The sequence below is a fragment of the Syngnathus floridae genome, chromosome 1 (assembly GCF_059516105.1).
Source record: "Syngnathus floridae isolate MCC-2025c chromosome 1, RoL_Sflo_1.0, whole genome shotgun sequence".
In the NCBI taxonomy this organism is placed as follows: Eukaryota; Metazoa; Chordata; class Actinopteri; order Syngnathiformes; family Syngnathidae; genus Syngnathus; species Syngnathus floridae.
In genome coordinates this window covers 4,742,975-4,758,737 of record NC_142413.1, presented here as the reverse complement: position 1 = coordinate 4,758,737, position 15,763 = coordinate 4,742,975, and the positions used below count along the sequence as shown (strand labels likewise).

Sequence of the window (15,763 nt, the reverse complement as noted above, 5' to 3'; positions counted from 1 at the left end):
GCTTACTAGTGACGTCGTCAATAGGCAGTTTCTTCTTCGGTTGGTTTTCGGCTGCCTTTGCAAGATCCTTTGCTGCCCTCCAACGGCAGTAGCGTATCACTTACCAAGTTAAGAACAGTTAGGAAATTTATTTACGAGTCATAATAAGATAATTTATTATATTAATAAAAATATATATAAATATTTCAAATAAAATTAACAGATAATTATAAAAAACCAATAATAATGTTATATTGTTAAAAAGTCATCATCATAAAAACCTTTTCTATGACTACATGTTTTGTAGCAACTTAGATAATTTAATTAAAATAAGTGTAAAACAGCCATTTAAACTAATCTAAACAAATGATAAATTTTGAATATTTTAAAAACAAACAAATCGTTGTATACTACTCCTAAATTCAGAAAAAAATGTTTATAATTAAATATATATTGAAAAAATATCGATCCATGTAGCTGGACCAATGAGGACACTCCTAACACTCATCCACTAATTTGATATCCACTAAAATTAGACCTGCCAGGACATCTCTGTTGTCATAGGTGCTCTTGTCATTGCAAAGATTATGCCAATCCCAATGTTAATGGACTATCCAGGATACTTGAAAAGCACATTGCAAAACTGTTTTACCAAAACATGCAGAATAGGAAGGAGGGGCCCCCTGGGTCCGGCGTTGGTGACCCCCGTTACTCTGTAAAACAGCGACGTCTGTTGGCCAAGATGTGCCATTGCTGAAGTAATTTGCCTTGAAACAACCATTCTTGCAAGCACCTACATTAGCAAGTTCATAGCTAGTTAGTCCAACAATATTAATGACTAAAAAAGTAGAGGATTAAGGTAATTTTAGGATTGCCACTAGCACCAACACAATTTAAGGTCCTAATATTGTTGGACCAGCCGGCCCAGGACACCTCTAAATTCTATTAGTTGCTAGCGTCAATGCTTACATTAGATGCAAATATTGTGCTGGACTGTCTCTTTCAATGACATTGTATATCCATTCTACATTGACTTTGTTTTGGTCAATAAGCGAATGACAGCAGCAGATTTTAGCAATAAACCCGCTTGCTATAAACCTTAAGTGCATTGACCGGATTCCAGCTGTCATTAAACATAAAAAGGTAAATAAATGAGCTTTTTATGAGCATCTTAAATCATTCCCAATCATACTGCGCGGGCCTGAATCCTCAGCATGTTGTTGCAAAAGAGGGCCACTGGAGGGCAGCGTCGCAACAGAAGATCAATTCCATACATGGACGTGCACATTGATGAGGTTCTGCAGCGTGGGGTTCCGCGGTGGGATCCTGGCAACGCTGTTGGATATCCGGCAGCTCTTAACCTCTGACTGTGGCTCCACAAGTCTTTGGAAATGTCAATCATGTGCCCCTTGGATACCACGTTGAGAGGGGGGCACTGCAGCGGCTTGCTCTTGACCTTGTCTGTGCCTTAAAATCTTCAAAAAAAAATAGTCAGGCAGACATGTTGGCACTTAACATGGCCGTGAATGAGTATGACCAGAAACATTGTCGTAGGCTACCTTAGCTTAAAATATTGTCTTGTCTTCTGATGATTACATGATACTCTAACTATTTTTCAATTTTTGGCATTTCCTTGGCTGTGTCACATTTTTCCAACCTTTCTGGCTACACGCTAGTCACTTGCGGTGAGTGTAACTATTGTTTTAAAATTTGAAGGTTTCTAGGTCACGACATATTTTCTCACCTTTACCCTTGCTAGTTGGCTACATGGCTTACCCCTAACCTTGTGCCATAATTACACCAAATTGAGACGTTGACCTTGGTGGAGGATATAACAAAAACAATGCCTCCCACTGATAGTGTGGTCCTGCATCTCCATCTTATTGATGGTGGACCTGTCACTCAAGGCACCCGCCACCTGTCCATCGCAGCGCTGCCTGTCCCATGAGTGACCCTCATTATTTGGCGTGGCAATATGGCGCAGAGCTGGAGCCTTCCCTTCAAGCAGATTGCACACACAAAGAGGTCACCTCTCTTTCGATCTCATTGGCTGACCTCACAGGGGAGCGTAATGAACATTTTTGCCTTTAAAATATTACTCAACATCACCAGTAAGTGAAAGAATTCCTAACTCGATGGGGCACACGAGCAAAAATGCCATTCCCACTGTTTTGGGGATTTTGTATCATGAAGTGAAAATCCTGCACTTAAGCTCACTGTCTGTCTTCTGAGCACAGACTTTAGTGAGTTGTGCATCAGAGTGAATCCAAAAGTGCTTGGTGGGACTCGCGAGCTGTGCGGGAGGGTTAGCGGCAGGCCTTTGCCAGTATGGAAGTAATCTTTGAGGGCTTTAATGCGGCTATCTGCTCAGTGTTTACCTCGATCTATGAAAGATTGTCACCAAAGAACAGAACCTTATACACTGGACCTTCATGGACGGAAAATGGCGGTGTCATCATTAGCCGTATTTTCTCTGAGTGTTTACCCATTTTGATTCCCCCCCACCACATGGTGGCGCACCTGGCAGCTGTGCTGTGCCCTCACCTACCTGCTATGGCACAGCCTGGGAGGGCACCCCATTATTCATTTGGACAGGCTTTTTATGAGCCAGCAGGCTTGTTGCAAGGGCCCAAGCAGATGTGTTCGTCTGTCATTGTTAAGAGCTCCATGTGTAAATAAAGACTACGCGGTGTCCCCAAAATTTACTCACTCTTTGACTGCCCATTACTCATGTTTCGTTTTTTGTTGCGGGTACAAACAACCCATAGTAATAATAATAATAATCATAATAATAATAATAATAATAACCAAACCTTTGTTATCAATTGCTATGCAATCTATTAGGATTATGGTAATCGTATTTTTTTTATATCGTCCCTCATTAATCTTTGTCATTAATATTATAATAATTTGACTATCTTTGAAATGCACTTTATTCTCTTGTAAAAATTCTGATGGTAGCTCTTACCCTTATAACCCAAAAGTTTGAGACCCATCCAACTTAAATACAGTCAAATGACCTTTGACCTAAGCACGAGCGGAATGCAAAGCAGGAGTGACAGTTTAAAGCTGGAATTGAGCATCAGCGTATTTCTGCATGTAAGGACAACAACAACTAAAACATTTTTTACTACCCTTTGCTGAATCAGGGGGAACGCGCCCGACATCGAAGAAAAAAAGGCTGACCTTGAAAAATTCTTCAGCTGGGTCGAATCCCTCCAAATAATGCGCTCTCTAAATTGAGCGCACAAGAAATGTATGCATCACCTGCTTTGTGGCATCCAGGCACCGATCGATCAGCGAGGGGCTTAATGGCTTCGGCCAGGGAGCACTTTTTGGAATTTTAATTCTCTCTTAACACTCTCCAGTCCTCCCCAGATGATTCTCAATAGTCCACCGATTTCTCAAGCTGCGGGTGGTCGTTATACGCAGCACTGACCGAAGCTTTTTTTTTTTTTGGGGAATTCCTCGAAAAAGACGTCAACTGGAAACAAGCTTAACAACGCTGTAGTCACGTTATCGTTATCAAATATGTTTAATCAAGAACTAGTCAGCAATAATATTCAAGATGGAGGATAATTGCAGTACAGATTTGTTATGTGAAAATAAATAAAAATATGGTTGAGTGCAATGAGCACAATGTGCGAGAAGTTTCATTTGAACAGTGCTAGACCTTGTAGGAGGTCTCGATCGACTTGATCGGGAGCTCGTCGGAGGTGTCCACCTGGTTGTCGTAGCTCGGGGAGTCATCCTCGCCAAGTTGGCGGCTGGCAAAATTCACAAAGACCTGCGGAAAGAAACAGAAGAGAGAATGAAGGGGTGCGTGTATGCATTTATTTTGGCCCAACCCATCATTCAAAAATTTTAATCACAGTGTGTCGTGTTCAAAGTCCTCTAAAAGAAAATCAGATTACATCATATGGTTGTATTAATTATAATAATAATAATAAAAAATATTAAAGAGAAGTCATAAAAGAACATCGTGGACAATGTAGTTGGGGTTGCAAATGTGTCCACATATAAAAGTGGCTGAAACGACTTGACAAGCTGACACCCCAAAAGTACTTAAGATGGGGCCATTTTCCTTTCAAACGGTCACTTTGCTTTTTGCCGCCAGAGCCTCGGGCCATGTGGATCGATATTAATTGCAGCGTGAGCTCGGCATTCTACACCAGGTCAAGGATCCTAGTGATCAATCACCCGCTGAGAGGTGACTGTCGGGGTCCTCCACGCATCACTTGGAGACGCTTGCGTGTTGTGTAAACAGGAGCTTGCCGACATACGAAATATACAGGAAAAAATTACTGAAACAATTCAAGCAAAAAGAATTGTAGTTTTATAAAATGTATTTATTAGTATTAAGTATGAATGAATAATTTCCCAAAAAGGCATTACATTTTCTATTTATTTACTTATTTATTTATTTATTTATTTATTTATTTATTTATTTATTAAGTATGAATGAATAATTTTTCCATTTATTTATTTATTTATTTATTTATTTATTTAAATGTTAGAAAAATCCATCCATCCATTTATTTATTTATTGGATAATGGAAAGGTTCATGTTTGTTGGTTTCAACATGTTCCTCCAAGAGCCTACTGGGGGTCCGCCAACCTTTGGTGACCCCCACAGCGGTCATCTTGACTTGGTAGCTGCCAATCGTAATCTGCTGCGCAGCTAATAGCAGCCTCCAATGAGTGTGCACACTCGCCGCTGAGCGTCTGATTTGGTTCGGCTATAAAGCCGGCTGCAACCTCGGATCGATTCGGACGGTTGCTGGGTGGACAATGCTGGCTGGTGGGTGGGCAAATGCGTCACTGGTTCTCATTGGTCAGGAGGGGAAAGAACCAGGATGGCGTTTTCAGACAATTCACAGTATTTCAACAAATAAATTGCAAATTCCAATTGGTTATAACAACAACATGGAATTGAGAATGAACCGAGTACCTGGTCCAGGGTGGTCTGAGACACGGAGTAGTCATCCACGCATAGCGTGTGCCGCTGGTCTGTGAAGTGTCGGAAGATGTTCGCCAGCACACCCTGGCCTGCCGGCAGCTGGTACTGCAACGTGTTGTGATGCTTCTCTTTCAGGACGCTTCCCGCGAACGTTCGCTCGATAAAGTCCTCCACGGGCTTCAGGTGCGGAGGATGGCCGCCCACGCGTACCGTCACCGTGTAGCCGTCGCCGAACCTGCCACGGCAAAGCTTCTTTGTAAAATTTGATTCGAGAAGAGGACCCACTAGAATTTTTCAATTTCACAGAAAAACAGTGATGAGATAATGAAGCTTCAAATTTGCTTCATGAACCAGTTATTTTATTTTTAACTCCTCTAGATGACACTGTTGTTTTGGATAAAGAGGTTTAAGTCATGGTAATGTTGAACAGAGTGCCATCTATGGGAGGAAAAAATATACCAACTGGTTCATGAAGCAAATTTGAAGCCTCATTATCCCATCAATACAAAAAATGGACATTTACATGAAACATTTTACAGACTAATGGGCAACGAGAAGGGCCAACATTTTTCGTTTAGCATTCAAAAAAAATGTCCCGGCTCAAAATCTTTTATTGAGACACTTTCAAGTTTTTCAGAACTTGATAATGCGAGTGAAGGTGGTAGAAAACAAGCACATGCTGGAATGAAGAGCATCCAGGGAGAGTGAGCATGCAAGCAGAGCAGCGGGGGTGGGCAAGATGTGAGCGCCGCCCCCCATGGTGATTCGCTACATTGCTGAGGGCAACGAGATGGCGGCATTGAGGTTGGCCCACGTGGATGCACGCAACTGCGGGCAAAAGCTTATTTCATATGGAGCTCATTTTTAAGTTTTGACAAATATCACACACACGTTAGAGCGATGAATAGTTTTTGTTGTTAATGCTACAAATTAACCAGAAAACCACAATAGTGGGTTTTTGATATTACACCGGTAAATATTGTTTCAAAAATTAATTTGGAATATCAGCAATTTTTTTATACCGGTAAATATTGTTTCAAAAATGAATTTGGAATATCAGCTTTTTTTTTTTTAAATCATTACATTTTTTTCTTGTAGCTCTGTCGGATTGAAACTGATTTATTTAGTTTTCCTATCATTGAAAAATTGGCAACAGATGAGGAATTTGAAATGATTCTTGAAAATTGCCCAATTTTAACACAAAATGGGTCAACGAGAGGATCCAATCGGATGGACAAACGCAAGATGGTTGTGACACGGCACGTGGCGAGTGACAACAGACACGACCTCGTCCTTAATTGCCTTTTCCGCTCATTAACGGGCTGCCACGCCTCATGAAACATTAATCACGGCGAGGAGATGCCGACGCTTAATTAGGAATTATTTGCCACGCGGCGGGTTCAAATAAATAAATAAATAGCTAAATGGATCGCGATGACGCTGGCGGAATATCACAAGGGTGGCGTTCAGTTGGGAGGATGGCGGCGGAACAAAAGATGCATTAAGAAACACGTTTACAACCCCCGTATAAAAAAGTGCGCAAAATTGCAGTCATGTCGTAAATGCACTTTACGGCTCCAAATGGACACGATGATGCAAGGCTGAGCCGCTAAAACGTCCGCCTGCCACCACTTTGGCCAGCTCAGTCAAAATGTCGAAACAAATAGCAACATTTATTGCCATGTGAATGGAATGGAGACTTGTCTCCAGTATTTTTGGAGCTTTCAACCGTTGTGTATTGATCGGAATTTTTTACTCAACTGCATCAAGGACAAAAAATATTAGACAGGAGGCATTTAGTGCTTGTTACAATAAATCAGGGAAACGTCATTTACAAACATGGTTTTAGGCAAAGAAAAAAAAAAGTAAGGTTATTTTATCTAAATAAATTATATATATATATGTAAAATTTTAAAGAAAATTAGAAAGAATTTCAGGAAATTTTAAAAGAATTTCTATACATAATTCTCAAAAAAACAAATTATTTGTACTGAGAATAATAACAATGCAGACTCAAAACCTCACAGCAAAAAAAAAACTGAATTTGATTGCATGGCTTGTTTTGAACGAAGTGAGCAGAAATCAAGGGTGGGCTGTTCAAATTCATTTCTTTCATATAGAAAGAAAAGTCCCTTTGTCTTGCTAGGCGAACATATTTGTGCTTTCTGATCTCAGTCTGAACAGAAGGTCACTGACCTGCTCTTCAGATGCTGAATGCTACCGAGGCATTTGAAGTGTCCGTTCACCATGATGGCCATGCGCGTGCACAGCGCTTCACACTCCTCCATACTGTTTATACGACACGAAAATGAGTTCAATGACTTCATTATTCCATTTTAATGACATTAAACGGCGTACCTGTGTGAGGTGAGAATGACAGAGCGTCCCTCCTTGACCACGCTCATGATGCAGTCCCACAGGAAGCGCCGAGCTTTGGGGTCCATCCCGGTGGTGGGCTCATCCTGCCAAAACATAAATGCCAGAGCAGACACACAATCTAGCCTAGTTTCCTTAAAAGAAACTTTTTTTTTTCCCGATTTTATAATATGTGGGCTCACCAAGAAGATGAGCGGAGGACAGCCTATCAAAGCGATGGCGGTGGAAAGTTTACGCTTGTTGCCTCCACTGTAGGTGCCCGCCGGCTTGGTGGCATACTTAATCAGGCCTAGTTTCTGAATGCCCCACTCAGCCACCTTTTGGGGACACACACAAGCACATGCAAACATAGCCTTTGTGACAAAAACTAATTATGCATAATCATGAGGAAAGGTGACTGTCGGCCAATCAAAAACTCTGAAATACAGGACTGTCTCAGAAAATTAGAATATTGTGATAAAGTTCTTTATTTTCTGTAATGCAATTGAAAAACAAAAATTAAATTAATAAAAAGTCTTGCAATATTTCAGTTGATTTGTAATGAATCCAGAATGTATGACATTTTTGTTTTTTTAATTGCATTACAGAAAATAAAAAACTATCACAATATTCTAATTTTCTAAGACAGTCCTGTATACACCAATGTAAATAAGTCATTAGGTGGTGCAATACTAAGTCCCGCCAACAGGGACGCTGTCTATATACAAAATTCATTACATAAAATTCATTTAAATAGGACTTATGGGAACATTTGCTGAAACTACGACATAAACTTAAATTATTACATCTCGACTTAACTAACGTGATCTTTTCTTCGCACTTACTCCATTTGAACAAACAAATTGGCGGCGTTTGTTTACCATGGCGACCTCCTTTTCCGGAACCCCTCGAAGCCTGGCGTAGAACTCCAGATGCTCTCGGCCGGTCAGTAGGTCGTTGATGGCATCAAACTGGGGGCAGTAGCCCATGTTCTGGTGCACGGCCCTCATTTCGGTTCTTATGCTGAGAGAGAGAGCATTTGTAACGTTAGAAATAAGGCGTATTAAGAAATCTCCTCTCCTGCCCCCTCGACTAAGATCAGTGACCTTTTGTTAAATTTACTAAACGAATTAAATTCTTTAATAAATATCCCTTATTCCTTCGTTAATGCTTGTCTTGCAATTAATCTTTTGACATTTTCTAAACTTGATTTTCAAATTTAGTGGCTCACCTGAACCCGTTGAGGAAGGCCTCGCCACTGGAAACCGGGATGTCACCAGTCAGCATCTTAAAGGTGGTCGTCTTCCCGGCCCCGTTGATTCCCAGCAAGCCAAAGCACTGGCGGAGGAAGACATTGTATGATTCACTTACATTGTTAATGACAGCGTGAATAGGCTGAAAAGACAATAAGGGAGTACTGCTCGTTACAAGAATTTTAGAAATATCCTCCAAAAAATTTAAAGATTAGATAAAAATAAAATATCTTCTATTTGTTTTATTTTGTAATTTTTTTTATTAAATATTTGTTCCAGTTGTGATTTTTTAATTGCTTTATAATGTGACCGTTTGCGACCCTGAACAAACTGATGAAAAATCAACATTCAGGCCATGCGCAAACCCTCGCTGACCTTTGCAGCTTTTTGAAAAAATTTACAAAATAGCAGACAATGAACAGCCACCTAAATTTAAATTTCACTACAGTTAGGTAGAATTGTAGAAAGAAATTGAAATAATTGTACGAAACAGAAATGTAAAGAACTTTGAAGAAATATTTAGAATTTTAAACACATTTGAAATTCTTAAGAAAACTTAAGGATAGAAGAATTTGAGGTTGACGAGAAGTCTCACTTTTGAAAGCCGCTTACTTGTAGCATTATGACAAATACACAAACATAACAATAGACTCAAAGTAAACATGGCCGACAGGGGACTATTGCATCTTGAGTGAATCCGCAGGGTCCTAGCGTCTGCCACCGGTATAAATATTTGATTCCCGCCACTCATGAATCTCACGATCGGTCCTTGGGAACGTGTAGGAGATGGGCTAAGCTGCGCGTAAATAATGCATGGAAATGTGTAGCGGCTCGCCGTGAATCCCAATTCCGAGTTGGCATTTACACGGCGCCACTCTGTAAACAGCGGTGGCGGGAATTGATGCGTCCAATCACGGCCGCCTGTCAGCATTTGAGATTACGCGGCATGCTAGTTGAGCGGTCGCTGCTAGTGCTCGCCTTGTGTAATCGTTGATTTCTACAAGCAGAATGTTATTCATGCAGGAGACATATAAGACCCTCTTCTGTCTTTGAAGGGGAACTGAACCCAGAATAAAATTTTCTCGTGCAGCAGGACCGGTCGAAACACAGTAACAGCTTAAGTGGTTGCTAGCCGCCATCGAAACCCTCGTTAATGCAAATGTGATCATGAGATGAAGCAGCATTTGGCTCACCTCTGCCGTAGGAACGCTCACGCATAGCCGGTCCACGGCGGGGATGCGCTTCCCCGGATACACCTGTAGAGAGCACAGCCGGCGAAACAATGAGGTCGCCAATGATAATAGCGTGAAAAAAATAAACAGCAGCGGGGAAGAGTGGAGGCGGGAAAACAGCGGATAGTGTTTGGAACAATTAATGGCAGCCCGGTTGGGGGTAGGGGAGAGAGGCGTCAAGGACACCTTCATCACACATTCACTTGAATAATATTCCAAATATATTTGCGGCATGAGAGGACTCGGCTTCTATTATCCAGACTACTAGCTTAAGCGCTTTATTTGAAAACGTAGCGCAGTGTTGACGTGCCACCGCATCAACCTACAAAGAAGTTTTCCTTTTTTAGTTTAAAATAATTCGCAATTTCTTGCTGTACAGAGGTCAACAGCACAAGCCAGAAAGTTTTTTTTTATGGGCAAAGTTTCAATTAGTGTTGTGTCGTATCAGCTAGCTAGTGCTAACAATATGCTATAATGTTTTTAACGGCCGATATGAATCTCACTTTTGAGTTACCACTGATACATACACAGCTCTAATACAAATATGGGAGGCCTTTACAGAATTAATATTTATCAATAGAATTTATACAAGGCTACTTTTAAAATATTTTTTAAAAAACATTTAGATTTTAGTTAATATTTTTATTTTGTTAATATATTTTTTTCAATATTTTTTGGAGTGGCGACCACAATTGGATAAACTCCAAGAGATGACACAGCAGTTTTCTGACTCCAAACAAACTTTCTCCAGTGCCATCTGGCAGCGCCACTCAATCCGCCTCAGACGGAGCTCTACTTTTTAACGTTAGATCTCGCATCGCTAACGTGCCATCAAAGTGCGACGTATGGCGAGGACGGCAAGCAATTAAAGAATAATCACGCCACGACTGAAGCGTAGCCGCAGCTGTCTCCATCCAAAGGCCGCTCGTTTCATCAGACAAGACAGGTGAAGTGGCGCCGTGCAATTTAGTTGGGAGGTAAAAAAAAAAACAAAAAAAAATAAGACTTCAAACTAGGCCTGTGTATTTCGAGGAGACCCTGAGAAAGTAATTTATTTCTGTCCCAAATTTGTCCAAAACATTTTGTCCAAATACGACTAAATATAAAAGCTTCCATCTTCTTGAACTGAGAGAAAGAAAAAAACAAAAAGACCCAAGAAATCGGCCATTTTGGACTGAAGAGGAAATTGGCCATTTAGGATTGAAGAAAAAAAAAAACAGCCCTCAAAACCAGTTCGTCTTAACAAAACCACATTTGGTAGACGTGTCTATCAAAAATAACATTGGCCTTTAAGTATTTTTCGATGTTTTACGGGATCTTTTTTCCTCATTTTAACCACCCCCGGAGGGAACATATAATGAAACTTCATCCGCATTTTCTGGAATTATTTTAGGGGTTGTAAAACTCTTATTTTACGGACCCCTGAGATATCCTTGCCCTCAAATGGGAAAAATCCTAGCTCCATCAGCGGTAGGGATGTCTATCATTCATAGGGCCACAAAAATGTCTCAAAAACCAAAAGTCAACATTGACATAAAACAAACATCACCTTAGTCAGATCGTAGAGCCTCAAAAGGTCGTTCTGGGCCTTCCCAGCGTACACCCGTTCCCGTTCGCGAGTTACATCCACGTCTTCTTCCTCCGTGGATAACGACTTTGCTGAAATAAACCTGGCGAAAGCAACGAAAAAAAAAAAATTATCTCTTTCTCAGTGGATGGAAAGCTGGTCTGGTTTTCACCTGGGTTTACAGAAGAACTTGTACTGAATGAGAAGGGTGATGGCAAACATGACAGCTCCTTGGATGGACATGGCGCACAGGTACTTTCCCACCATCTCCCAGCTTAGCGGCTCCTTGAAGCGATTCTCGCCTAATAACAGAACAAAAAAAAAAAAAAAAAGGACGGTAAGACGGTAAAGAAAAAGGATCAAAACCGAAAAAGTGTCTTCTTGGCTGCCAAGTCGATTTTCTCAGTTCTTTGAGGTATTTGGGTGTATTGCTTGGCAACAGTTCAACATGCCACTTAGCCTTAAAAATATTTTATGAGCACTATGTGGGTCCTTTTTTGATTTTCTCACCAAAGTTGCTGAAGAGGTTGGCCATAGCCTGGTTCTTCGCCATGTCAATAAGTCCTCGGCCCAGACAGAAGTGAGGGAAGATGAGGAGCACTTGTTTCACGATGTCGTTAATGAGCGTTATGTTCTGGGGGAAAAAAGGAAACACGGGATAGGAATGATATATTTTTTTCTGTTTTTGGAATCGTTCTGCAACGGACAAACCTTAAAACAAAGTCATCGCAACGCAGTGGCGAGAGCTAATGTGAGATCAATAGGTGAAATTACAGCTCTTCTCTTGGCCGGTTATTCATCACGCAGATGTGAGAGATTTCTCCTCAACGATGATGAAACGCTCAACACCTCCCCTTTACGCCCATTAATCATTCACCGAAAGCTTTTCTAGGCGCAGGAGTACGGAGGCTCTTATCTGACCCACCGCCACGTTCCTGTTCCCGTGCCGTGCCTACATTCATAAGCGGGAGGGGGGGAGGGGGTTAGGGTTGTATACATACACACATATATATATATACACACCGTGATTTCCACACTATAAGGCGCACTGGATTATAAGGCGCACCTTCATTGAATGGCCCATTTTAAAACTTTGTCCATATATTAGGCGCACCGGATTATAAGGCGCACCTTTAATGAATGGCCCATTTTAAAACTTTGTCCATATATAAGATATATACATTTGGCCTGCGGGCCGGACTTTGGACACGCCTGCTGTAGTGGCTCCATATTGGTCCATATATAAGGCGCACCTGATTATAAGGCACACTGTCGACTTTTGAGAAAATTGGAGGTTTTTAGGTGCGGAAAATATGGTGTATATATATAAAATTTACTGTATTTTACATATATATATATGTGTGTGTGTGCGCGTATATTGATACACTCTATACAAGGACTACTGTCATGGTCTATTACAAAAAAATCTTGGCGTGATTGACAGACGATGCTTTGGCAGAGATTGAAGCAACTCATGGTTTGCAAATGAACAGCGGCTAAAAGATGGATGCGTGACGACCGAGGCTATCAAAGAGAATGTGGGAAACCGAGTGCCTTTGAGGATGAACTCTGTTAAGACCACCCCCTGCTGGCTTCGCACCATTGTTTGACGCTAACTAGCAATGACGCTTCGCACACGAGCGCTTGCACAAAACCAACTAACACTTCATAGCAGGTCTTCCCTTTTATACATTTATAAGTGTTATGTAAAACTATTTATATACGCTGTGTTGCAGAGGGCTGGTGGCACATTTTATGTACGTGATGCTGTACTATCTTTAAGGTACAATTTACAAATGCTATGCATACATTATCCGGCAGATACTATGTGGCATATTTCCGAAAGCCTCAAAGCAAATGCTATGCGGAAAATATTATATATGATGTGACATTTTATGTACGTTACGTGGCAGGTGCTATGCATTTAGAATTTGCTTTTTAGCAGATGCTATGTGGTACCTTTTATACACGCTACGCGGCATATTCAAATCATGGTTTGGCAAAATATCTATATATATGCCTTGGAGCACACTGCAAACATGCCATGCAACACATTTTATATACAGTACACCTTGCGAAACTGCACATTTCCATTCCCGATGTGTCTCATTTTCTAAGCGCTATGTGGCCGATTGTAGTGCTTACGCTATCATCAAAAAGCTCCATCATGAAGGTGGCCACGCTGCCGTTGATGCCGATGAAGAGGTTGACGCAGGTGAGCACCACGTAGGCGGTGCTGGGCACGCTGAATACGAACGACGCCGGGTACATCATGGGCGTGATCGACCACCTGTGGCAATCGGGCAAGCGTCGCCGTTACCTCACCGCTACATGTTTTTGATTTGCTGTATATCACATTTTCTGACCACCATTGGTAGCATACCCGTAAAAAAGCAGCAGCAGAATCAAAGCGGGCAGGTTGGCCGCCGAGACATATGCTTCTTGTTGAAAGCACAGGAAGATGATGATCACGATGACACAAGGGACGGCGTAGTTGCACTGCAAACACCGCAAACTCATTGTCGTCTTGCCCGATCGTCAAATACTGCAGTGACGGCACCACGTACGGCATCCCAGGCAAAATTGGACAACCAGTAGACGGTCGGGTTGACGCCGCTGACGAACTGCAGGTGCTTGCTTTTGCTCACTCGCTCCTGGATGAGGAAGAGGACAAAGCTGGCGGGGATGAAGGACATGGCGAAGATGACGCAGATGGACAACACAACGTCGGTGGAACTCGAGGCCCTGAGGGGAACGGAGAGTTGAGTGACATCTAAGGAGGCTTATCTATTTGCTACTCACAAGGCCACAAAGGAGAGTTGCTCCTTGGTAAGGTTAAGAGGGTGACTGGACGCCGAGATTCCGTAACGCCGGGCGTCCGCTCCCGCCGGCAGGCCCGCTCTCAAGATGGCATTGTTAGCCACGTTGAGGAAGGACACCAAGCTGTGCCACGCCTGGTTGTAGAACCACACCTGAAGCCAAAAAGCGACCAATCACATCTCCCTCTTTCTTTTAAATTCAAGAATCTTTCTTCTTCCCACTAAAATAATAAATAAAATGATCCCGTCTCAAGGGGGTAATGAGTTAAAGCAACATACACCGTTGCTATACATCCCGATTCCCATTTTGCGTCCACTCACGATTCAAACCGCGTTTAAAAAGTGGGTCAAGAATCTGTTGCGGTTCTGTGAGCCCGCGTGGTGCTTGGGGGTGCAAAGCGACAGAGGAAAAAAAGAGAGAGAATGGATGAAAGACAAAAGGCGGAGGGAGCGGGCGCCCCGCTGATGCCACCACACTAATTAGGAGCGTGCGGCGCTAGGAGTGTCGGCTACAAACACTCGCTGGATGGCTTTTGTCGGCTCGCTCTCGCTTTTTCTCCGACTCTCAAACACAAACGTGTACACACACACGGTTACACACTCTCTCGCACAGGCACGCAAGCAGAAAGCTACCTTCAGATAGTGTTTGGTTTCCAGCCTCTCGAGCAGCGTCTCGGCTGTGTCGAGGAGCTTGTCCGTCACGTTGGCCTAATGAAGACGAAGCAAAACACGACTTAATTGGACACAGTCAGCAAACTCGGACTATAAGGAACCGGAATGCGGCGGCAGAGGAGCAGCCAGGTTAAACATGACCTCGACTCAGTTTGGGGCCTGGCGGGACACCAGGGTCGAGGAAATGACGAGCTGGCGATTTCCGCCGCGACGCCACACTGTTCCGAGACGATGGTGCAACAGAGGCGGCCGACACATTGCATGTGTGATCTAAATGCAAATGAGCCCCCCCCCTCGATGGAGCTCAAATTGATCATCAGCTTGACAGCAATGGCGGCATGGAGTGCGGAGAAAAGCACCAAAGAAAGAGTGCGGGCCCGTCCGTCTTTGCTAACATTTCTCGAAAAACAGCTTTCAAAAAGTCCGAGCCAGTTGATTAACTTCGAATAGTAAACAATTCACCCCAAAAAAGGCTTCATGCTATTTGAAGCCACTAAAGTTTACTGTGAAACTAAATATAAAATTAAAAAAAATCTGTAGCTTTGCCTTGCAAAAGTCTGTTAGCTTAAGGCTAACAAACATTGCAAAATGATATTGACATGAGACCGTTAGCATTGATACTACCAATATCTAAACCTGAGTAACACATGTGGACATATAATCTGACAATTGTCGAGGCAGATATTCTTTATCGTCTACGAAAAATGATGAATAAACCACTTCAATCACCCAAAAACCTGATGGGGTTTCTTACATGGGAGTAATTGAAGATATCTCTCAGGTTCTGGAACGTGGCTTTGATTCCTGCATCGTTCAGGCGGACTTGGGAGTTGACAACACCAACCGAGATCCCACCATACCTTATAAAAAATAAAATAATTATATAAAATAATAAAATAAGTAAGTAAATTAAATGAAAAACACTA

The 15,763-nt window shown here is 42.1% G+C and overlaps 1 protein-coding gene across 3 annotated transcripts in view; it reads right to left on the bottom strand.

Moving 5' to 3' along the window:
* Nucleotides 1-3,495: 3,495 nt before the first annotated feature.
* Nucleotides 3,496-15,763, bottom strand: part of LOC148403500 (phospholipid-transporting ATPase ABCA1) — a 47,802-nt gene continuing 35,534 nt past the window's right edge. For all 3 annotated transcript variants that reach the window (XM_088373445.1, XM_088373453.1, XM_088373461.1), the window contains 17 exons: nucleotides 15,592-15,697; nucleotides 14,799-14,873; nucleotides 14,149-14,318; nucleotides 13,914-14,091; nucleotides 13,730-13,845; nucleotides 13,492-13,636; nucleotides 11,857-11,980; nucleotides 11,519-11,648; nucleotides 11,329-11,449; nucleotides 9,741-9,803; nucleotides 8,526-8,632; nucleotides 8,176-8,317; nucleotides 7,498-7,632; nucleotides 7,298-7,401; nucleotides 7,136-7,228; nucleotides 4,931-5,174; nucleotides 3,496-3,766 (listed from right to left, as the gene is read on the bottom strand). In XM_088373445.1, the coding sequence (XP_088229571.1) occupies nucleotides 3,647-3,766; nucleotides 4,931-5,174; nucleotides 7,136-7,228; nucleotides 7,298-7,401; nucleotides 7,498-7,632; nucleotides 8,176-8,317; nucleotides 8,526-8,632; nucleotides 9,741-9,803; nucleotides 11,329-11,449; nucleotides 11,519-11,648; nucleotides 11,857-11,980; nucleotides 13,492-13,636; nucleotides 13,730-13,845; nucleotides 13,914-14,091; nucleotides 14,149-14,318; nucleotides 14,799-14,873; nucleotides 15,592-15,697 (2,173 nt within the window). In that variant the 3' untranslated portion in view covers nucleotides 3,496-3,646. The remainder of the gene's footprint in view (nucleotides 3,767-4,930; nucleotides 5,175-7,135; nucleotides 7,229-7,297; nucleotides 7,402-7,497; nucleotides 7,633-8,175; nucleotides 8,318-8,525; nucleotides 8,633-9,740; nucleotides 9,804-11,328; nucleotides 11,450-11,518; nucleotides 11,649-11,856; nucleotides 11,981-13,491; nucleotides 13,637-13,729; nucleotides 13,846-13,913; nucleotides 14,092-14,148; nucleotides 14,319-14,798; nucleotides 14,874-15,591; nucleotides 15,698-15,763) is intronic.